At 39.8% G+C, this 26,301-nt stretch overlaps 1 protein-coding gene across 1 annotated transcript in view; it reads left to right on the top strand.

The window, feature by feature from the left end:
- Positions 1-22,204, top strand: part of LOC126263103 (uncharacterized) — a 52,443-nt gene extending 30,239 nt beyond the window's left edge. The window contains exon 2 of the mRNA XM_049960110.1: positions 21,863-22,204. Within this exon, the coding sequence (XP_049816067.1) occupies positions 21,863-22,095 (233 nt within the window). The 3' untranslated portion in view covers positions 22,096-22,204. The remainder of the gene's footprint in view (positions 1-21,862) is intronic.
- The last annotated feature ends 4,097 nt before the right edge of the window (positions 22,205-26,301 follow it).

Below are 26,301 nucleotides of genomic sequence, written 5' to 3'. Positions count from 1 at the left end.
GACGATGCACCACCGATGACAGGGTAAAAATCAGGTTTCGTTGCGCTGTTGAAGGAGAAAATGCAAAAACTGACCGTGCCGAATGAAATAAGAGGCGTCCACTGTGTGATCCACCAGGAAAACTTATGTGCAAAGGGTATCACTCTAAAAAATGTAATGAGTGTTGTTGTTCGTACAACCAATTATATAAGAAAGCATGGGCTACAACACAGGCAATTTAAAAGCTTTCTTGAGGATGTAGAAAGCCAGTATGGTAGCCTGCCTTATTACAGCGAGGTCCGCTGGCTTAGTCGTGGTGAATTATTAAACCGATATTTTTGCCTATTAGATGAGATAAATATGTTCATGGAAATAAATAACGTGTGTTCCTGAATTGAGCCTTCATGGAAATGTGATCTCGCATTCTTAGCAGATTTAACTAGCCATCTGAATGCTTTGAGCATTTCACTACAAGGTAAAGATCTGCTAATTACTCATTTCATAGATCGAATACGAGTTTTTAAAATGAAATTGACACTTTGGGTGAGTCAGCTGGGAACAGGAAATTTAGCTCATTTTCCTAAATTATCATCCATGCAAGATGTTCACAAAGACTGTGAACGTTGTTCACGTAGTTTAGTTGCCCTTAAGGAAGAATTTGATCAACGCTTTCAAGATCTGACAGCACTAGACAGTGATTTTGATCTGTTCTCCTCTCCATATTCAGCGAATATTGAAGAGATTCGTCCTGAGCTGCAACTAGAAATTATTGACCTGCAGTGTGACAGAGAATACAGAGACAAATTTCAGAACAAGAAAAACAGTTTGGAATTCTACAGACACTTCCCTCAGGATAGATTTCCTCGTTTGCACAAACTGGCGGCTACAATAATATCAATGTTCGGTTCCACGTATGTTTGTGAACAACTGTTAGCAATGAAATGTAACAAGACGTGCCTGAGAAACGCATTATCTGATCGAAATTTAAACTGCATGCTGCGCCTACAATGCACAAGAACAATTACTCCGAACATAGACGCAATTGTAAAGGGCAAAAAGTACAAGATAACCGAGAATCCCACACTTCAGTGACACCTTTTATTGTGTAACAGTTCACAAATTAATACGAATGTAGAGGCATACACTAAGCTAATAAAATTATGTGGCACGTGTACATTCTCCTTTATTTGTTTCATTTGTCGCAGTAATAATTCGTGAGTGATAACCCTGCAGGTGGCCACGGACTTACATTGACTGGCAGTAGCTGTTGTGTGCCCCGTGTGACTCTCCCCACTCTCCGCTCTGGTCCGGTAGTGGGGGTAGCATGCTTGCGCTGCTCCTTGCTCGCGCCTTGCTGCTCACTGCTTGCTCCACGAGCACATATGTTGTGAAGCCCTGACTTAAACAATTTGAGTTGTCATAGGCAGCAGCTCCATCCAGTGTGTTCACCATAAGGTCTGGAGTCCATCTGACCTAGTTCACAACACCTCCACCAGAGGGCGCTATCGTCCCTCCCCCTGTCCCCTCCTATGACCTAATCAAACATGGCGGTCTGGGGAGAAATCAGTCTGTGTCTAGCTGCTGGACTGGGAGGACAGGCGTAATTGTTTACTGTGTTCACTGGATGAGGCATCTGTGCTGGAGAATAAGGAGTATATCAGTTGTAATCACGCATCTGAGGGCTTTGTCGGTAGCAATGATATTTGGTGAAGATGAATACACATCATGAAATAATGAATATGCAGCAGGATGTGGCTAAATTACGCTTCACAACTCATGCTGATAAATGTGTGTGCTGTAACTGTAGATCATTCAATAAATGTCCAGTCAGTCAGTTTTCCAAAGTGCAAGATGCAAGATGTTCACCAACTCCAGTGCAAGCAACGAAGTATACAATTGAGGAAATGCTGGTAGTGAGCATTGACGAATTTAATACTTCTACTGTATGGAAGTGCACACCTGAGGACTGTATCCATAGCCTCCTACATAGTGAGTGGAAAGAAAAGATAATGGACAAGAGTGTGGCAAATATTTTCGACAAATAATGGCACCATAGAGGGATGGGGTGAACATGCTTTTCAGTACTCATGCAGATAGATATTTGTGCTGGAACTGCCTACCTTTGTTGAAATTGCCTAACACCCCACATCAACTTCTCCCTATTCCATAATGAACCACAGGTTTTCAGCTTGAGGTTTGTAGACCTGCTTGCTTAGTTCACAACACCGCCACCAGAGTGTGCTGTCGACCCTCCATCACTCCCCTTCCATGATGTAGTCCAATATAGCAGTCCAGAAAGAAGGTGGGAAGCAATAGGAACCCTTAATCAGGTCATGTGATAGGCTTCAGCCAATAGGATGGTAGTAACTGGTGACATCATCAGAGGGGATATAGACAGGCTTAGCAGTTCTGCGGCCTCAGTCTCACTCAGACAGCATGCAGCAGCAGCACAAGAATAAGAAGAACTATGAAGCATCAACAGCAGATACAGCACAGCACTACAGAACAGGAAGAAATGGAAAAGTAAGTATTCTATATGACATCTTTGTTTGTAGTCAGCATTATTATTATTATTATTATTATTATTATTATTGGTTGTTTTCATGTCTTGGTCCATATGTAACCTTCCTCCTCTTTGTTCAGCAGGGGTCTTTGACCTGTCCAAGCCTGCAGCAGTGAGTGGCAACATGTTGACCTCTGCTGAGTCTGGACCTGCAGCAACCTCAGCTGCTATCTTGTCGAGACCTGTGCTGATCTCTGGACCTGTGGCAGCAAGAACCTCCAGCATGTCAGAACCTGTAGTGATCACATGAGTTCCTGCAGCACACATAGCCCACTTGCTGGAGCAAGACATTGGGCTGTTATTGTCTGTTCCACTCATAGATTTGTGTGATGAGAATGCATGGTCTGCTCGCAACACATCAAATGCTACTGGCAGTCCTAAGACACAGCAGGATGGAGGACAGTACTGGTCACCAACATACAATCCATCCCAGCAGAACATCTCTGTGCTAGTTCAGGCACAGAGTGCAGATGCTGTGGATAAGGCATCAAATGTACGCATGCTTTTCAGTTCTACATACAATTTAACTTGTAGTGGAACAAAACTTACAAATGTGGATATAAATGCACATCATGATTGGGGCCTGCTTGTGGGACAGAAATTGAAAATACATCAAAGGGTGTTAAAGTGCCCCTTTCTGAATTCGACTGGGACAAAGTATGTTGTGCAGGGTGCTACATCAACCAGCAGATGACTATAGAGTATTATCCAACTCGTACCCCCCCACCCCCCACGTGACATTCGCCTTACTGGTATGACAGTATCAATTACAACAGTGTACGATGACTCTGCACTATGTGCGAAATCAGGTGACAAAAGGTTTTATCTACAGTTCGGCTCAGTTATGAACTTATACAATGTGGATACTGCACTACACCTTGCATTAGAGAGACTGAGTTGTTGGCTGCTGAGCGTAGATGCCCCATACAATGATGATGTAAACTTCCTACGTGTGCATAGTATGCATGTTGATGAATTGTAACAGTACCTTTGGGTCCATGTGAATGCAGAACCAAAAGAGAAACAAATTAAATGTGCATGAGAAAAACCCAAGCACTGTGAGGCACCCATCAGTTTGAAGGAGTTATGTGCGGAATTTATTGCATGTCAAAAAGCTTTGTTTGGGAAATACTGTACAGGTGCGAAGAAGAAGATACAGAAAGAGTCTGATGATTTTTTTTGAAATACTGCATCTGATGTATGATATTTAAATAAATAATGTGTGTATATATAATCTCAAACAGTGTATGTGTTTCTATTTCATACCTCTCTCATTATAGTCCACGTAGTACACTTATTAAATCATTATTTTCAGTCATCTTCTTTTGCTGATGCCTTGTCCCACAGTTTCGCAGGGTTGGCGTGTTTAGGTACAGATTTAACAAGGTTAGTTTTAAAGGGTGGCTGGCTGCCCTTCCTGCAGCCACCCCCCCCCCTCCCCCTGGGACAGAATTAGTGTACTCCCAGCTGTCTGCATCTAGTGTAATCCATGGAATAGTGCGAACATTTTCAGATGTCTGCGAGTCATGTAACTGAGGTGGAACATGGGGACCATTCTGGTATTCACGTAGTGGGATGTGGAAAACCGACTGAAAACCACATTCAGGCTGGCTGGCACACTGGATGACGTCGGTAATCTGCCAGCCGGATTCGATCCAGGGCTGACACACCTACCCAAGTCCAGGAAGCGTATATGAATCATTATTTTGAATGCTGCACTTATAATTGTGCAACAGCTGACAATTGCCTCAAACACATCTTCACCAGTCACTGACAAAATTAATGCTGAAGTTACTCTTCATGGGTAAAATATGTGGCTGAATTCTGTGTGTATCCAATACAGCACAGTTGGTTAAGTGATGGAGCTATAGTGCCTACACATACTATTATTATCCTTACAATTGTATCTTTCTATATATGCCAACTACTTGTCAGTACCTGACATAGTCGATAACATGGCAGGATGGATGAAACAACCTCATCACAAGGGTTTTGTTGTCCATGACTGGTCCTGTGAAGATGCAAAAGAAGATCTGAAAAAGAAGAAGAATGGAATACTTCTTCCTTATAATATACAAGCAGTTATTGTAGCTCCATCCAACTGTGGCAAGACTAATGTCATCATGGCACTGCTAATGCACATAGATATAGTCTAATTTCAACATGTTTGTGTATTCTCAAAAACACTGTTTCAACCCAATTATCAGCAATTACAGGAGATACCTCATAGTGCAAAAGGCGTTACATACACGATGTTCAGTGAAAATGGTGATATCACCCCACCTGAAAAAGCAAAGCCAAGCATTATCTTCATACTTGATGATGTTGCTATGGAAAACCACGACCGAATTCGATAATATTTCTATTTTGGCTGTCATATAGGTGCTGATGTATTTTATATAAGCCAAACATATTCCAGAATCCAGAAACAGTTGGTTAGGGATAATGCAAACCTCATTATAACCTTCAAATAAGACTACCTGAATTTGAAACACATTTACCATCCACATGTAGGAACTGACATGGATTTCAATGATTTTGTACAAATATGTGCTGATCGCTGGAATCATTCAAAATATGGGTGTCTCGTTAATGGTAAAACAAGAAAACTGAATGATGGTAGGTACAGTCGAAACTCCCAAGAGTTTGCACATATATAGCCTGGTAAGAGAAGTGAGTAATCAGTATACGCTGCACCATGGGCACATTCGCACGCATGTGTAGCTCTCAACCCGAGAGAATGCGTGTACATAGACAGAACATTCGCTTTTACATGGATGTGAATATTCGGACTATCATGCATCAATTTGGAGGTATGTGTAGGGAGCTTGAGACATATTACAAGACTTTTCTGAGAATGATCAATGCAGTAAATGAGTTAGTTAATGAAGTCCGTAAGAAAGTAATCGACTTAACTGAAAAGGTCGAGGCTATTGAAGGGAAAATAGATGAAGAGGCCATTGTTGAAAAGGGGGAGCAAGCACATAATAAGAGGAAGAAAAGTGGACATATATATAGCCTCATGCTGCAGAGACATCTGATTAGTACACATCGAGGTGTCAATGAAGTAAAAAGCATGGAAAGCCGTTTTAGAGAAATTACGCTTGCTAAGGTTAGGGCATATAGATCGACAGCAAACAATGCGTGAGACCTTTAAGCCGGTTACTGAATCTCTCAGAAAGCTCTCCACAAAAACAAAACCACACGATAACGATGACGTTGCCATTGACGAATTCATTATCCGTCACGTTCCTGGCCAGATAGATAGGACATTCGGCGATATCAGGGGAAGAACATACATGTTGGGCACGCAGTCTATAAATGTAACTGATGACACTATACAGATTGGTGATAGCCTGTTTGAGAGAACACCTGCCTTAATGAATGTTATTTTCCTAATACCCACGATAAAACCATAAATTATTCATTTAACGATAGGCAATTACTGCATTTTGACTAATGTATATTAGATTGCAAAAAGTCTGAGCAACAGGAAATATAAAACCATTATAAAACCAATACTTGATGGTGAAAACAACAACAGCAGCAGCGATGGTATTGACACTGAGGATAAAGTGGTAAGCAATTGAATCCCACAGCACATATATTGCGACGACCCCAACGAGCTAATAGATCGACTATGGCTGCTCATGGCATCAGCTGCTGCAGGCAACAGCTTATATGAATGAGGCTGTTTCAATAATCTCTGAGTATAGAGACAGAGGTATCATTGAATAAGTATGATGACAGTAGTTCGAGAACTGCACAAACCAGCACACAAAACATACCTTCATAGGTATGTTAGGATTAAAGGTTTGGATGACTTATGGCAGGCTGATCTTGTAGGTTTGAGGGAATATTCAAGTGAGAATAATGGATTCATATGTATTTTATTGGTTATTGATACATACTCCAAATTTGCCACCGAGCGAGGTGGTGCAGTGGCTAGCACACTGTGAAACTTCTTTATTTAAATGTGTGTGTCTGTAGTTAAATTGCAGAATGACATGGAAGATGAAACTTCTACGTTATTTGATTCTGAAACAGCTGAGTAAAACTGAACATACTGAGTCTACTTTCTCTTTACTTTTTATCTGACCCACAATATGCTAGTGCAACCCAACCTGACTGCTAAAAAAAATTACAACCTGACTTCAAATAATTAATTCTAAATAATGGCCTTGTCTAAAAAGAAATCTTAACAATAACTTACACATTTCATTAAGCACTTACCTCACAAAAATCTTCATTATGTGAACCACTGCAATACAGCAAGCATCAATACTGCCAGCTAAATACAAAATTCTAACTTCTAAAGCCACTAACTAATAATAGGCAAAGGAAAGATTTTGTTGCAAACCAAGTAACGTAATTTTTACCTTAACAATGTGAGATCCAGGTCAAACACGAATATAGATCGTCATTGACATCTAGTACAAAGATATATCATTCAATCTCCAAGTCGAACATGTAGAGATCGTTAGCCTATGCTAAGACTTCAGACCTCTACCCTCCATTAGTGCTAGCTAACTTCTCACATCTAACATCCATCACCGCTAGCCGTTCACCTCCAACTGCTCAACAGTAATTCCATCACTGCTGGCAACTAACTTCCAACAACGAGTCCAACCAGCCACAGAGTCTCTCACAAAGAAAGCGCAGACAGAGATCCAATGCAAAGCGCTGCACAGCGCTGCCAACACAGACGCAGCCCACTTACAACTGTACTTGCATTTAGGTGGATGACGGTTCAATCCCACGTCCGGCCATTCTTATTTAGGTTTTCCGTGATTTTCCTAAATCGCTCCAGGCAAATGCCAGGATGGTTCCTTTGAAAGGACATGGCTGACTTCCTTTTCTGTCCTTCCCTAATCTGATGAGACCGATGACCTCACTGTTTGGTCTCCTTCCCCAACCTCCAAACCAAATTTGCCTTGTCATTACCATTTAAAACAAAAATGGGGAGAAATGTCTTGGATGTGTTTGAGCATTTGCTGCAGACAGGGACGAATCAGTTACCAGACAATCTCCAAACCGATCACAGTGGAGAGATATTTCAAGACTGTGATGCAGCGGTATGGAATACGTTACTACTCAACATTCACCCAGCTGAAGGCAAGCACTGTGGAGAGACCAATCGCTCTTCGTGATAATAGACTTGTGGACACGGTGTACTATCGCATTAAAATGCAGGATCCACGCAAACAGAAATTTAATGTAGATGATTTGATAAGTATCTCAAAACACAAGACAGCATTTGAGAAATAATATCTACCAAATTGCTCAACAGAGATATTTATGGTTTCAAAGGTGCAAAGAACGAATCAAAGAATTTATATCTCGAAGGATAGTAATGGTGAAGAAATTGCAGGTTAATTCTACACCGAGGAGTTGCAGATAATCTCAGAACCAGATGTGTTTCTCGTGGAGAGAGTCATAAGATGTAAGGAACATACAGCGCCAGTCAAATGCCTTGGTTTTCCTACAGCACAAAACTGTTGGATTGATGCTAACGACTTGATATATAATGGGGTACGCAGTCCACAACCACCGCAGTAGCATAACATGCGTGCTAAGAGACGCATTAGAGGAGGTGGTGGTATTGTAGACAAACTGTCATTTGAATTACACATTCCGGGATATAACTACTGTGGATGTGGAACAAAGCTTCAGAAACGCTTTGCATGAGGTGGTGAGGGGGTTAATCTGCTTGATGAAGCATGGAACATGACATTACTTATGCTGCAAATAAAAATCTCCCACTGCAGATAGGATTTTAGTTCTTAGGCTAAGGTAATATGCAGAAGAAAGGATATAGGTGTATGTCAACACATTGCAGCATTTGCAGTTGACAAAACCATGTATGGAAAAATTAAGTTGGGTTTAGCAGTGATGAATTTCAAAGGAGTTATGAATGCTGCATGTTGTGCACAAAACAAGAAGAACAAGGGTGGGAAGCAGAGCTGTTTGGAAAACTGTATCCTGACTACGATGTATGCAGCTAAAAACGTTTTGAAGCAGAAGGGTGCAGGAAGAAGAGGAGGTTCAGTTAAAGCACCTCGAGTTCTACCAATACCCATGATTTCTGGTGGTTTACTTTCATTCCTCATCCCAGCCTTCTCTGCTTTCTCAACGATAGGGTCCCTCGTTGGTGGTGCTGCAACTACTGCTCAACAGTCAAGAACACGTAAAACTCCCAAGTGCAGTAAGAAGAAGCAAGCAGACATAACCTCATGATATAAATTGCAGCCATCGGAAAAGGACTATACTTGAAACTGTACAGGAAAAATCTTGGACTATTCACAAATAAACAAAAGCCCATTAGCTGCCCTACGAGATCGGCCACTGACAAATACTGATTTTCTGAAGTTTGTTAGAAAAACATTTAACATTCCAAGATTCCGTGGTGTGTTTATGCTGGATACATTACCGAAGACTATGTGGTAAACTGGTGTATGTGGTATTGTGAATTTAGATGTTATGAAAAATGCAAATACTGTTCACCATTTCGATTCATCTGGTGACCTGCAACCCGCAGAAGTAATTCAACGATACTTTACTCACAGAAGACATGTGTTCTACAAGTTTTGGCGCTAACAGGACTTTAATACCCACCTCTGCGGACAACTGTGCATCATGTTTCTCTTGACATTTACAGAGAAGAAGAAGAAGAAGAAGAATATATAAGGAAGAGCTTTAAACATTTCTTCATCAGTTGTTCTGATGCATTGTCATACACTTTGACTTTAAAAGGACGATCATCTGTATTACCTGTCAATTACTTCCCACCAACTGATTTGAGCATTGATGGATGGAGTATTGCGTTGGTTGGACTGGAGACATACAACAGCATCCCAAATATCACTGAGGTTAATGACAACCTGCATCTGGATTTTAACGATGAAAAACACTTTGTGGAAATAGAACCTGGTGCATGTGGTATTGACGATTTAAATGAAGTCATAAAACAGCCTGGAAAAGGTACTGAGCTACGAGTGAACATCTGCATACTTAAATCTGAAATAAGGATTGTGAATGCAACAATAGACTTCAACAGAAAGGTCCTATAGGGTGCCTAATGGATTTCACAAAAGGACAGGTTTTGAAGACGGATCCTAGTAAATTTTACAAGTCAGATCAGACTGTGGACATACTGCCCTTCAGCGCAGTCCGAGTCGTGTGTATCACTGTGACGAACTCCTGTCTCAACGACAGTTTGATTCATACTATTTACAGATTCTTCCCCTTAGTTGCAACAGGATATAAGATTGTTGAGACTCTTACCAATGCAATATACCATCCAGTGACAGTTCAGACATTGGACTACTTGGAATTGCGTATTGTGGACCAGAATAATTAACTTGTTGATTTTCGTGTGAGGAAATCATTGTATGATTACATCTAAGGCAGGATGGGCGTACAGTATAAAACCAGTGCTCGCAGTCCACAGATCGTCACTTTGCTGCCGAACTGCAAAGTGATATCACATGTGAACTACGAGTTTGTTAAATCAGTTGGCATGAATCCGCACAATGACGTCCTCACTCAATATAACTAGGCCAGTAGAGTATGATGAGCGAATCACGTCAGGAATACTTCTCGCATAAACGTCACTGTTCAACCACGTTTAACAAGAATGATGAAATTAGGATTGTCATCCAGCACCAAGATGCCATGACGCTTCCATGCAAGATTTTCATATATTTGGCGGTATCAGCCAAGAAAACCGTCGGCAGCGATACAGTGGGATCCAAGCTGACACGTAACGCTTTAGCTTTCCTGTTTCAAGCGATATGCTATGAACTCAATGGGTCTGAGATCGACTGTGCACACAATGTCGGCATAACATCAATCCTTAAAACATATGTCTCGGCATCACCCACGGATTTGAATAATTTAGAAAATGCAGGATGGTTCATAGACGATCCAGAGGATAGAACAGTTACAGAGCACAAACAGTATATTGCACGCACACCTCTAAAAGTGCTTATGAGCTACTTTGAAGACACGAGGCAGATCGTTATGAATGCTAAACAGGAACTCATTCTGGTACGCAGTGCGACAGATAACAACTCACACATTCAAGGAGCTCAAGAGGAGAATATGATCACAATCAGCAAGATAATATAGGAAATGCTTCACATCAGTGCATCAGACGAGGAGTGTTTCAAGCTTTTGAAAGTTCTGAATTATGGTACGTTTCTGTCACTGACATTCCATTCTTGAGCGGTTTTCAAGTACCTAGTGCTACCGACATCAAGCAGACAAACATGCACTATTAAAAACTCTTCACAGCTAGAGACACCTAGATGCCTCATACTTGAGATTCAGACCAGTGGAAGAGGGAATATAGCAAATGATTCCATTGTTGTTGTTGTGGTCTTCAGTCCTTAGACTGGTTTGATGCATTCCATGATTCCACATTATTCGACAACTGCAAGTTAACTAACGCCAGAGTCTACCTGAATCCAGAATTCTACTCAAATGACAATTTAGGCCTGCACTGGGATGAAAATGTATGCAGTCCAGCACATGACATGTATGCAAGGTTTCGTGCTTCTCACTATGATATTTCTGAAGGAGAGGGAGGAGTTCAAGGAGCTTTCACTGATCATCGTAATAGACAGCTCGAGAAAGAACGAAATAATTAAGTCTGGATATTAAATAATTCAGTCTGGATGTGCGAATTGAATTTAAATCTTCAACAAATTTCATAGAACACACTGCTGCATGTGCTCTAGTTCTACCTGACCACGTGATCAACTACTGCCCGTTCACCAGTGTTGTGCAACGAGCTGTATAAATGAATAGGTGCTGCAACATACCTAGAGCATTTCCCAATGGCGTCTCAAGGTGTGAACATCATTGCGGACGCTCAGGGTTTCTATGATGATGAGTGTAGACAGTTCATATTTAAAGATGTTGTGTTTGTAGCCTATACAGAAGATGCACCAATAATAGAGATTTTCACAGCAAACATTGCATCACCGATGTCTTTCAAGTATGTGAAGTGTGTTAAGACACGGAAGAGTGCGAAGTGGAAATGTATGGGTGTCTTGCTATCCATCGATTCAGAGACAACAGAGTGAAAATAGTGTTATTGTGTGTGCTTAAGAAATTGCAAAATTACTTTTAAGTTGAATGAGAAATAAATGAATTTTTACCTCATAATATGAGCATGATTTCTCTTCACCCTGCACGATTTTACCCAGATCCTATGTCTGTTGTTTTCTTCAACCATAGGACATATAATTTTAAATATGTTTGCTATACACCTTTGGAAGCTGGTGCAGTCACATGCCTCCTGCACCCATACCAAATTCGTGCTGCACAATAGGCGTAATTTCATGCAACCATTCTATATATTTTGTTATTCTCGGTCTTAAACTTCACCTCTTTAATAGCACTCATCTTCATCAGAGGATAGATTTTTTTTTTTTTGCAAATAACACAGACGTATGGTAACGAAATTTTTTCGTTTATTCACTTCGCACAAATACAGTTCAATTCTTGAGTTTACAGTTCTGTTCTTGAGATTACAGTATAGTTCTTGAGGTACAATTTGACTCTGCTTTTCCAATGCAGAGATACTTTTAACTTATGTACTATGGTCGAGAATATCTTTTACATTTTTTTTCCAGGAGCATGCTCATTCTCCTCTCACCCTCACCTACAGTAGAGAAAATTTGTTATAAGGTGGTTTTACTGTACTATCTGGCCGCAAAAACTTGGCCCTATCTCTGGTCGGTAGATGTAGGAAGTCATCGTCTTGGAACTACTGTCATCCGATGTGATCGAGAAAAGGAATTAAAAAGGTTATTACACTCGCTGGTGCAGCGTACGGCAGCAAACACAGCATTGACCATAATAATCTGGGTATGTCACCTAGCACATTGGGCAAGAAGAAATAAGCTTTAATCCCATTAAGTTTCTTCATTCGACAGTGGCGACAGGAAGGGCATCTAGCCACTTCTTACAATTAATCATGCCAAGCCCGCCCATAACCACGCCGACCCTGCACAAAATGCAGGACAAAGGCACCAGGAAAAGAAGAAGTTTCTTCATTCGACAGCCCACAAACTAGCTTCCTACATGGCGTGAATTATCTTAATTCAATTAAGGAGTATTGTCGAACCACTGTAATGGCGCACTACACATTATTCTTTCCACATTCTGAAGGTTATTCGGAAAGTACAATATATTTCTTAAAAGTCTTTCGTACATATTTATGTCCATTTCTGTATCAAGGAGGATATTCAGTGTAAATGACTTTCATCAAGTGATAAAGTGAACAATTAAAGGTTTCTGTTTGTTTAATGTGTCTTCTACTCACTGAGTAATTACATTAGAATGCTGTGTCCTTCACTGAATTAATTTCAGAATTATTACTTGAACCTGAACAAACCTGATATTGATACGTTAGTGTTCCAAATTCAAACCCAAAATGTCACATCAATTCTCTGATTTGTAATTACTTATATGTAAAATTATTAATGAAATCTCTTTTTTAGAACAAAGAATCATAAATTAATAAACCTAAATCACTTAAATGTGTTAACTATATACCTCTAACTGCATACTTTTTATCGTTAGTGTTAAGTGTATTATGTGCAGCCCAAAATGCTCATCTTCTTCCGTTGTGGCCCACATAAGCTAAAAGGTTGGACATCCCTGCTCTAAACATTTTTTGAGTATCAGGAACAGGACTCTGAAATGATGTCCCTCACTGTTCACAGAACTGATAAACATCTCCAGCTTCAAAGGATAGTTAACGACATATCTACTAAAACAACATTAATATCTGCCATTGTCCTCTAGGCATCCCTTTCCCTAATACAACTAAGGATCTTTCTTTCCAACTGGGCCTTTCTCATTTCCAAATGTAATTAGCTGGGGCAGTATACCTAAATTTCACTACCAAAAAAACTTACTATCAAAGCAAATATCACTTTTGTACACCTTTAAGTACATTTTGTTCTTCTGTAGCTACTGCTACTACTACTATTATTAGTGTCAATATTCTCATTAATATTGTTATTGTTATTAACGTTAGCAGCAGCAGCAGCAAGTAGTAGAGGTGCATTATCAATTCTTAGCCAGTACTGTTATTTATATTATTATTAGATAAATACAAATCCTGCTTCAAATAAGTTTTAACTGTATTACCATTTGTCATACAAAACAATGTCATTTCCTAAATAACTAAAATGCAAAAAAGTAGTGATTTGTAAAACCCTGGTCCAAAGTAAGAGACAACCAGACGGTCCTTGGCCAATATGATGGCGGTTTAGACAGATTTTTCAAGTTCATCTGTCATATACTGGCCCTGGGTTCCAATTTATCTAACAAATCCCGAAAAATATATCTTTAGAAACACATTTTGTTCAAGTACTTTATACAAAGAACAATCTAGATCACGTTCTGTGTAACTATTATGAATGGTTTTGTCTGCATTAGGGCATCTTCAGATTAAAACTGAAACACTGGACTGTTGTTACCATCAGCAATTGAGATGTTATGACGCCCACTAGCTGCCACTGGTGGTAGCAAGAGGCCAATGTTTCAGGTGTAAAGTCTGTAATAACTGTCACATAGAATGTGGTGTACCGGGTGACTTGATTGTGAAGAAAATAATAAAAACGCTCATTGACTTCTACTGAGACAATATGACACCTTTTTGTACATTTGGTTCAACTTTAGTCATGCCAGATTACACAAAAAATAGAAAGCATGAAATAAATGCAATGAATTAATTAACTTTACCAAACAAGAAGTTTTTTAAGCAAACAATGTGTTGTAGATAATGTCAAAGCTGAGTAAGGAGTTTTAAAACTTCTTCATCCTTTCTCATCTATGAGTAGCACTAATGTAGCAGTCTATGTTGTTTATTTCATTGTAATCCAAGAATTTTTTTCTATTTCAGAACTTCAGTTTTCAGCTACCACCTAACGTTATGGGAACATGGATAAATTCATTTGTGAATATTTTCTATGTTTATTTAATCACTTATTGGATTTAATCATTTGAGGATGTAAATTCAAATCGTTGAATCAAAAATATGGGATCCATATTAATATCATAAAAAGATGGACTAGGCATATACTATTGAAATATGCTTACCATTATTTAAGTTTCTAAATAACTAGCTTTAAAAAAATTAGTGGATAACTGTCAGTCATTTGAGATACAATAACTTTCGTGTCCTTCTTGTCAAATTTAGTTCTTGGGGCATGACACGTTTTCAGACTCGCCGATTTCTATAAGAACTGACAATATTGGAATCTTGTCCCATCTTAAGAAATTTCTGCAGACGCCACTGCTCTCAGTGACTTTTGCTGAAGTAGGCAACTATTTTCCATGAGTCATGGTCCTACATAAGAAATTATACATGAAATGCTCAATTATCATATATCTGTGCAATAAGAGACCGGAAACAACTCACTGAAAGCACAAGAAGACTCGATTGTGTATGAGTCAGCATCTTCTAGACCATCACGTTAACAGATGTGAAAATTTTACTGAAACGTATCATCACTAGATTTTATACATGGATTTATGACTACAAACGAAAACGAAAACGAAAACGCTAGAATATGGAACAGAAACACTCCTAATCTAATCCAAGATTCTATCCTCCCCAAGAAAAAGGTGTTCACATTTTTTTCTGGTATGTACAAAAGCCAACTCCCGAAAACAGCACGGAAACTGCTTATCAAACAGCACACGTTTTAGTGATGTATTCTAAAACTTATAAGTCAAGCTTAAAAAATCCAAGATCGAATGCCGGAAATATTTGTAGTTTGGTCACTAAGGTTACCTGCTACCAGAGACAGAATACACGCTGTCCGAAATATTTTGACTCCTATCGATTCATGCCTAATGAGCGGAAACATCAAGGCAAAAATTGCAGATAATAATACTACGTATCACCAATACTAACAATGTCATGTAATAAAAAATATTTGTACAAACTCAATTGATGATCCTCTCTTGATGACGTGCGACGACTTCCGGTCCTTGGTGGTTGTAACTGATACACGTTTGGGCGTGTGGTTCATGCTTGCTTGTGCAGTTGCTTCAGTTATCTGTGTTGTGCGACTGACCGACGCAGCTGACATATGCCTCGATACTTTTCTTCGACTGCTGCTGTGCCGACGAATGCTGATATTGTCTTGCTGTCTTGTTTGTTGTAACTCAGTTTTTTCTTCATCTGGTATCATTTGCCAGCTGAAAAATAGCCGACAAAACCATCTTAGCAAGTTTCAGTATCTAAGATGATTTCCATTTTGTTTATCGGTCGTAAGACGAAGTTAATGAAAAGTATTAATAGTTAATTAACGATACCCGACATTTTACAGAGTTTCAAATATAGGAAGATCAGCTGGAAGTACCAAAATTCAAAAGGAAAGCAACTATTTAGTACGCTGTCTATTAAAGTTACTATAAACCCACAACCAAAGGAAGTGGGTCTAGTGAAGCAGGGGATACAACCCGTCGGCTTTGACCAATGACGTCATACATTAGTCATAGATAGTAATGTCTTCACTTCGAGGCATAGATAATAAAACAGTTGTGTGTTCCGCATAAGCGCTATCATTGTAAATTAAAATTATTTGCAATGATATTGAGGTAATTTGGACTATTAGTTTGTTATTGTAGCATAATTTATACTGATTTTCGTTTATAGGAATGGATTTGTCTGTCTATGGGTATGTAATTTTCGTTACTGTCTGTCTAGGCCAGCTTCGGTTATTCCTCGATATTTCCGTGTGGTAAGTTCACTTTTCCATATGATTCTTTCACTGTATTTCACTATTTTGACACATTTCACTGTCTTAGTCAACCAATATGTATATTTTCGTGTTGTGAAGTATGTAATAGAAATTTCTTAGCTGTCGATCTTCTTTCGTTTCCCAGCACTAGTATCAGTACGACATTTTCGAATGTGTACTTGCTATATCACAGGCGAAACCCCTGACACAACTAAAATTTGTATCCCGTCCTTCACTTCGCCTTTACACTGACGACACAACTAAAATTTGTATCCCGTCCTTCACTTCGCCTTTACACCGACACTATATGTGTCAATTGGCGAGCAAGATACAAATGTTGCGTATAGCTATACAGGGTGATTCAGAAATGCATGTAAATATTTCAAGGGTGTATTTGTGAGGTAAATATAAGACAAAAATGTTCTATACAATTTTTTCCATACTTGGCTTATTACAGAGTTATGAACAAAACAGGATAATACATTCAATACAACGTAAGGTATTTAATTCCCAGAGTTCACAGTTTAATTACAGTGCATTTGGACTAACAACGCAAACTGATAAATAAACGTGACGTAACAAACTGAAACAATTCCTCGCGAACACTGTATTAATTTAGGTCCTGTTGATTGAACTACAGCAATGCACAATAACTAAGGAAAATTGAAGCATTTTACAGACTGTACTGTACTGTACTGTATTTGCACAAATCTTAATGCAATGCATGTTCAAAATGCTGTCCCTGAACTTGCAGACAGACCCGTGCTCGTCGCATCAATGATCTCTGCACATTACACAGTCCGTTCAACTCTCCACGAATAATTTCACAACCACCTTCAATTCTTTGTTGTAGCACTTCTCTGTTCGGTACTGCAGAAGAATACACCAATGTCTTTAGTCGGCCCCATAAATAAAAGTCTAAAGGGTTCAGGTCAGGTGATCTGGCTGGCCAAGCAATTGGTCCTCCGCGACCTATCCATCGATGTGGATACGCAGAATTGAGGTACGCCCTTACGTTGCGGCTGTAATGGGCGGGAGCACCATCGTGCATAAACCACATGGTGGCTCGTGTTGCAAGAGGGACATCCTGTAACAATCCAGGCAATTCTCCCTCCAAAACTTCGCAGTACGCGTGCCCATTCAGCCTTGGAGGCAGAACATGAGGTCCGAGTAAGTAATTCCCCACAATACCACACCAAATGTTTATGGAGAATTGATGTTGATATCCACGCACAATTCTCGCGCCAGGATTCTCGACAGCCCACTGGTGCATATTATGCGAATTGATTACACCCGCACGAGTAAACATGGCCTCATCTGTGAATAATATCCGCCGAATGAACATTGGATCATTCAAATGACGCTCTTGTAACCACTGGCAGAATTGCTGACGGCGAGGATAGTCTTCAGGTGTCAATTCGTGCACTTTTTGCAGGTGAAATGGATGCAACTGTTGTCTCCGAAGCAGCCGCCATACAGTAGATTGTGGAAGTCGTACAGCTGCACTAATTTGTCTCGTACTGATAGATGGATCTTGGTCTACCAGGTCCAAAACATGTTCCTCGACGTTCACTGCATGCTCAAGTGGTCGACCTGAATGTGGCCCAGGACGAATGCCATACTCCCGCATACGTCTGTCCACAGATACAAACGTCTGATGACTTGGTAACCGTCTTCCTGGAAACAGCTCACTGTACCTTCGTCTTGCTGCAAGTGCATTTCCATCTGCTGCACCATACACAAGGTGCATATCAGCATACTCACTGTTTGAGTACATCATGTGCACGAAACCTTTAGCCTTCCGACGATGAATGAACGACAGGACGTACTTTTCCGTTACCAACAACATCAGCGCCATCTTCCGTACAGTAGGAGTAAACATCACGTGCAAACAAAAACAAACACTATTCATGCAGTTTCGAATCAACTGTTGGGAGATACGTATGTGAATTACGTACCAGAATATGGCATCCTGCTGCTTGCACTGCCGTCGTTTTGATACGGACATGACTTTCGTATTTAACGATAACTCTGGAATTAAACGTTTATGGAAAAACATTTATAGAACATTTTTGTCTTATATTTACCTCACAAATACACCCTTAAAATATTTACATGCATTTTTGAATCACCCTGTATAGCTCAAGTAACGAATGGGATACTATTAGCGTCCGAGGCAACAAGAAAACTGTACCCCATAGTGAAGTACGGGATACAAATTCTACGTGTCGTCTTCGGGTAGTTCAGCTGTGGTACAGGTTGCAAATGTAACTTACGTCTATTTCCACCATTTCGTTACCAGTGTACATATATAGAGGTCAACGGAAGTCTGGTATACATATATTACATACGTAGGTCCTTCTGTCATCAGTAGTACTGATATGTACGTAAGAAAGAACTGTTAGTAATAGCGGAAACGAAATAAACAACACATCTACAATTTGTATCCCGTGTTCCACTTACGGTTTACTGAAGCAGAGGATACATCGTCCAAGTGAAGCACAGGACAGTAATGCTAGTGAAAACGAAGATATCGACTTACGACAAACTCGTATTCCGTACTGTACTTAAGCTTTTAGTTTGTATCCGGTGTTTCATTTACGGTTTAGTGAAGCAGGGGATACATAGTTCAGGTGAACAACAGGACAGCAATGCTAGTTGAAACAAAGAAATCGACGTACGCTGAACTTGTATCCCGTACTGCACTTACGCAATATAGTTCTAAAGAGTTTCGAGATACAACTGACATACATGTAACGTGATGTATTCTTTGCTAGTAATATATTTCATTCATTTCTTTCCGTTGTATTTTGCGGAGAAATACTAAGATACAAACACGCGATATCGTTAACGTGAAAGTACTTCTGGCCCTTATATATGTGAAGTATAGTTTTTGTCTGTTGCATTCCTTTGTTTCTGAACATTCTTCTCAGCTCTTTCATCTTTGTAATCCATGGTCTCTGGCCAATTCTGACGTCATCGGTCAAAGCTGACCGCTTGTATCCCCTGCTAAACTAGACCCAAGGAAGTGCATACCCTATGAAATTCGCCACTAATTGATTTGGTATATCCACATTATGAGATCTGCAATATTTAGAGAATTAAAAAAAATGTTAAAATATCTTAATAAATGTTAATGTGTCTGAGACACAGAAATTTTCAAAAGATTTTTTTAAAATTATTACTTTGCATAGAAAACAGCTCATGCTCAAGAATTCTCATTTATTTTTGTTTCACCAAAAGCAACAAATGGGTTCAAATGGCTCTGAGCACTATGGGACTTAACATCTGAGGTCATCAGTCCCCTAGAACTTAGAACTACTTAAACCTAACTAACCTAAGGACATCACACACGTCCATGCCTGAGGCAGGATTCGAACCCGCGGCCATAGCTGTCGCGCGGTTCCAGACTGAAGCGCCTAGAGCCGCTCGGCCACGCCAGCCGGCCCGAGAGCATCAATTTTAGGTTATGTACATTGCATGACAGTACAATTATAACAACTATTTCAGTATGTGGTATACTAATGCAGTGATGTAGTGAAATAGTCGTACAACACATCGAAAGAATAAGGCCAGAAAGAACACACTACTCAAATTCTGTAAGACGATTGCTATTCCTACAGTGGTATTTAGAGATGATACCTTAGCGACTATATTCCCTCTCAAAAGCAAACAGTAAATACAGCATTAATAAAATCCCCCGACACGTGAAAGGCGACATGCAAATATACATTCTCTAAATAATAAAAAAGACAGAAATGGAAAAACAGCTCGGAGACGAAAATCTTTGCTAGCGATTTTGTCTTTTTTCCAGAACAAAGAGGAGTCTTCGATATGCGTCATGCGACAAACGCTGCAAACATTATGCCCAATGTGACGTCATATCAATGTGGATTTCTTCAACGTAATGGGCAAAAACAGTGAGAAAAAATTAATAACGACGTCGCAAAGCGAACATTTCGGATTACGAATATTGTAATGAAAGAAATATTTTTTTAGAACGAAAAAGGAATCGAGTAGGCCTTATCGTAAAATCACACTCTGCAGCTATAATGGACGTGAGAACGTAAAATAGGAAGTGAAAAGAAATGATTTTGGTAAAAATGGAAACTATTCAGTTGTATTTCTGTCAGAAGATCATTTCGTTAAGAATTTACAAATGTTGTAGATGAACTGTTGGAAACTAAATCAACGAGATTACGATCGATAGATTGTAAGGCTACACAGAATTTTAATTCAAAATACACTCCAAAACGTGAAGTCGTAGCAGTCATTACGTCACACTTCAAAACCGACTGCTAGTATCGAACATTCTTCTAGACCCCTAAACTTTTTGCAGTGCACTGAAATTAAAAGAGCCTAGAGGATGTCGTACGTCCCTTAGTCACAGCTATAAAAGATGATTAATTTCTTACCTTTCTACAATATGTCCCATCATGGACATCGTGAATAGCGAAATGATCTCATCTTTTGTATGGCGGTGACGTGGCTTTTGCGGAAGGTATTCTGTCGAAATAATATTGCTATCTGTTCTTGGTTCCAAGTCTTCCACATCGCCTTTAATTGTGACAGAACTATGTAACACGTTTCTAGATTTAGATGTTTGCTCTAAAACCATATTCTTACTTACATCGCCTTTAATTGTGACAGAACTATGTAACACGTTTCTAGATTTAGATGTTTGCTCTAAAACCATATTCTTACTTTTACTCATAATTGTACTGCTTTGTGATCCGGCTATGTTAACAGCGAAGATCTCCGCAAACAAAGAAATGACAAAAAAATTGATAGTAAATCAAGGCAAATTGGCTGTGAAGATGTTTCCTGTATTTGTTTTTACTTTGTGTTACATGCAGTGCCGGAAGAAACACTTCGAACATTCAAACTAAAAAAAACAGCAGGTTATTAAAATTTAAAGCGCTAAAAGTGAAATTCATACATATTTGTTTTGAAACAGACAAAGTCTTATCTCTCTCTGTCTTCTCTCTCTCTTTCTCTCTCTCCATTTCTGCAAGAAAGGAAAACCACGAACGGTACAAACAACGGCATACAAAACTTATCAATGTACAGAGCGGGATATCGCAGGAAGTTGCCAGCAATTCAGAGCAATAGAGTTGTGCAAACGGTCGAATACGGCCCAGGCATACACATTTGCATCCTTAATACATAACTTCAAACGAAGTGAATATCGTCAACATTTCGAGCAAGGAGCTGAAGTGAGAATGAGACATAGCCTTTCTCATTCTCTGTTGTTTCGCTGGTATTTTGTATACTGTAGACCAGGTATTCTCAAACTTTTTCCGTCGCGGCCCCCTTCTGAAACATAATTTGTCCTCCATCCCCTCCCCCCCCCCCACCGCATTTTTCTCTTTCCTTCCTCAACACTTATACTTGGTACTAAAATGGTCCACACTATCTATTTCCTTCTGTATAATGATTGCAACTATCAATAACAATAACAATAATAATGAGGAGAAGAAGAGGCTGTCCTTCGAGCACATCAGAGTTAAACATTTTAAAAAATTCTCTCTCTCTCTTGTCCGAACAGGTCTTGGAAGGCCCAACGGTACCGACCGGCAGTCGTGTCATCCTCAGGCCACAGGCGTCACTGGCTGCGGATATGAAGGGGCATGTGGTCAGCACATCGATCTTCTGGCCGTATGTCAGTTTAAGAGACCAGAGCCGCTACTTCTCAATCAAGTAGCTCCTCAGTTTGTCTCACAAGGGTTGGGTGCACCCCGCTTGCCAACAGCGCTCAGCAGACCGGATGGCCACCCTTAGAAGTGGTAGCCCAGCCCGACAGCGCTTAACTTCGGTGATCTGACGGGAACCTGTGTTACCACTGCTGCAAGGCCGTTGGCTTAAACGTTATCATACATTTGTATTATTAAAAGGCAGTGAAAGTTAATAATTACCGTACGTTCAGTTGCTGCTGCATGTAACGTTATTGGAACTGATCAAAGATGTGTATTTCACTGCATACTTTTTTATAAATTTCTTTACAAAACCATTAGTTATTTAAAATTTAACGGTTTCCATCTATGATGCTTTTAACTCGTTTAGAATACTCTAATATTTTAAATATAACATCGTACAAATGACGACGGAACAAGTCAACACTTACATGCCCATTTAGAAACTGTTATATTCAAACTGAAATGCACATCGTTCAAAATTCGAAAATTTTTTGGCAGTTGCACATTTAATGTTAAGTGTATGCTTGAATTTGTGAAGAAAGCAGATCCAGTCTACGTCGGATCTTTGAAACAGCAACTCGCAGATCCCTTTCCAGCTGCAGTCGAGACTGATGTTTCGTTTTGATTAATGCCACTGCGGGAAATGTTGACTCACACAAGTACGTTGACACCAAGGGTAATGACACATTCACTGCTCTTCATGCTAAATTGAGATATTCGTTCCGAGACTGCACCCGAAAACTTTCAGGAGACTTCGATTTAAATTCATTTCGAAGTGTTCTATCACTTCAAAGTTCTAATAGCTCCTCCTGTTCTGTTGTTGATAAGTGGTCTGTCATAATCGTATCGCCGGCCGGTGTGGCCGAGCGGTTCTAGGCGCTTCAGTCTGGGACCGCGCGACCGTTACCGTCGCAGGTTCGAATCCTGCCTTGAGCATGGACGTGTGTGATGTCCTTAGGTTAGTTAGGTTTAAGTAGTTCTAAGTTCTAGGGGACTGATGACCTCAGATGTTAAGTCCCATAGTGCTCAGAGCCATTTGAACCATTTTGAACCATAATCGTATCGAATGTGTTGTGAATCCAATCATGCTTACAATTAGATGAAGGTTCTTGAAATTTATCCAGGAATTATTGGCTAAGGACTTTGAGATTTTCTACGCCAATTCTGCTAACTTTACCTACATCCAACTCGTTTTCCGTCACGGAATCATTGAGACAAGGAAACATCTCGCAGTTACCCTTCTCCATCTGGGTTTTCCATAGTCAAAAATGGTTCAAATGGTTCTGAGCACTATGGGACTCAACTGCTGAGGTCATTAGTCCCCTAGAACTTAGAACTAGTTAAACCTAACACTCATTAAGAACAGTGGATATGAAAAGATCTTTAAACATTTGTTTACCACATCGTACTTGTCTCACTTGTTCCTTCTTGTGCTGGCCAGCCCTGTGCTGTCTCTCTGCTGCTGTCATGTAATGGTGTTACTTAGGTGTTGTTGGTCTACTAGGTACTTTCCATGTTTAACAGTCCATGCTAATACAGTTTGTTAAACAGAATATCACGCTTCATCATTCTATCAAATGGACACACAAAATTCTCCTTTAAAAATTGTTTGGAACAAAACACAAACTAACATTTTCTGTTGACTTGGTGACACAGGAAACACATGATGAACGTTATTTGTTTACATGGACTGTGTGTGCATGTTGCGAAAAAAAAAATAATAGCAGAACATCAGAGATACGAGGTGCGGCTAGAAAAAAACCTGACTGATGCTGGAAAAAAACATTTATTTACAATTATTTACAATTTCATGTTATCTCCTTCAATGTACTCTCCTCCTCGGTCTCTACACCGCTCCATACGAATTTTCCACTGTTCATAGCAATGCTGCAGATCATTTTCGGTGAGTCCATACATTATTTCCGTCGCTTTTTCTTTTACTGCTTCAACAGTCTCAAATCTAGTTCCTTTCAAAGCTGACTTGACTTTAGGGAAAAGAAAAAAGTCACAGGGGGCCAAATCAGGTGAGTAGGATGGATGATCTAAGATGGGAATGTTGTGTTTTGCCAAAAACGTCTTCACTGACAACGCACTGTGAGCTGGGGCATTGTCTTGGTGAAGGATCCATGACTTTTTTCTCCACAAATCGTTCCGTTTTCTCCGTACTCGCTCACGTAGGGTAGCCAGGACGCTAATGTAGTAATGCTGATTCACTGTTTGTCCCTCTGGTACCCAATCAATGTGCACAATCCCTTTGATGTCAAAAAAAACAATCATCATTGCCTTGAATTTCGATTTTGACATTCGTGCTTTTTTTTGTCGTGGAGAACCAGGAGTTTTCCAATGCATCGATTGGCGTTTAGTTTCGGGATCGTAAGTAAAAAAAACACGATTCATCGCAAGTAATAACATTTTGTAAGAAGGTGGGATCACTTTCAATGTTTTCCAGGATGTCAGAACAAATCATTCTTCGGCGTTCCTTCTGTTCAATTGTGAGACACTTTGGAACCATTTTTGAACACACTTTGTTCATGTTGAAACTTTCATGAAGAATCTGCCTAACACTTTCCTTGTCAACTCCTGTTAACTCAGACACTGCTCTGATTGTTAAACAGCGATCTAGTCGAACAAGTTTACCGATTTTTTCAATGTTTGCATCAGTTTTTGCTGACAATGGTCTGCCAGTGCGAGTGTCATCACTGGTGTCTTCGCGGCCATCTTTAAATCGTTTAAACCACTCAAACACTTGTGTTCGCGATAAACAATCATCGCCATACACTTGTTGTAACATTACAAACGTTTCACGTGCAGATTTTCCTAGTTTGAAACAAAATTTGATGTTAACACGCTGTTCTTTCTGTACACTCAACATTTTCCGACGCACAGACAAAACGTCAACTACTTAAAACAGACGCCACGGGCAGACTGAGTGCAGGAGGCAGATGAAACTCGAGCAGTAGGCGGAGCGAGAGTCACGTGACAGGCCACGCGACTTTCAGCCTTATTGCATTCGTTTTATTGTTTCACCAGTACTAGTCCGGTTTTTTTTCTAGCCACACCTCATATATGCTTTGATTAAATTCGAATACTGTTCCATATTAGAGCTGCTTACTTTCGAAGGAGAAGAGGTGCTCTGTGAATCATTTCCACGAGTTCTCATATTACCACTTAAAATCAGCCACATATCCATGAGAATGACGCAACTTGTATTAATTTATTTTAAATCCTGTTAGTTATTTTCACTGAACACGCACAAGAATTCAGCTTCTAGCTAACTCACTATCACTGAAGTGACTTCGGAAGCGTGGCTGAAATTGAGTGGACAGTAACAATGGATGTGATTAAAAATCAATTCCTGTAGTCAGTGTTGTAAGCAAGTGGCGGTCACGTAGTCAAACGGCTATTTGACGTCAGAGATTTTTAAATGTATGGCAAGTAGTAGTAGTGACAGTTTCGTGTCAGTTTACTGAATGATGTAATTGTGTCAGTGGGCTTCCGATAGCTTTTCTGATTGTTGCACTTTGTTCCTGGTCTCAACAATAGGCCTGGTTTAGCTCATAGGACTGTTATTCAGAAGTGTGCATGGGAATTAAGTCGCTGTGCGGACGCCAGTCTAGCAGACCGCACTGGTCTGGCACGTTTGTTCAGTAATGTGGTTTACGTTTTACGTGTAGGGCTATCTATATGGTACGGTCCGTGGGCGTAAAACATTGATAACTGTCATAATAAATTACTCGTCGAATCGATAAAATAAACGTAGTGTTTGTTACGTATTGGTCGACTTATGTATTAATCTGCGACCGACACAGATCTTTCTGAAGTTGGCAGTACAGGGACCTACCAATAAAGCAACGAGTTAAAATTTCATAGAGTGGCTATAGGTCCGCCATGTTTGAAGCAAATTGAAGTTCTGTCCGCCATGTTTTCTTTAGTCAAGGCATTCGTCTACTGTGTCCCGCCCCCTTGTAACTGCGTTTGACTTACTTGAAATAGCCCATACTAGCATTATTTTTTCTAAAACAAGCAATAGACAGCAGTGATTTCAGTGTACACTGACAGTAAAAAGGGATGTTTTTGTCGAAATATGGCTAAACTTTTCGATGTTGATAACACTACAAGACAACTCAAATAAGTCTGTTCATCCACTATAACGTTACTTGTTGCCCATAAATTAATGCAATTAGAGCAGGTACCACCAGAATATTACGGTGAAACTTTTAAACATGCTGTGGTTAACTATTAGAAACAGTAACGGGCGTAGAAATGCGATATTTTTGTCACTATTTCAAAG

This window comes from Schistocerca nitens, chromosome 6, assembly GCF_023898315.1.
Source record: "Schistocerca nitens isolate TAMUIC-IGC-003100 chromosome 6, iqSchNite1.1, whole genome shotgun sequence".
Lineage (NCBI taxonomy): Eukaryota > Metazoa > Arthropoda > Insecta > Orthoptera > Acrididae > Schistocerca > Schistocerca nitens.
Note: the sequence above shows the minus strand (reverse complement) of the source record. Positions and strands in the feature narration are given on the sequence as shown.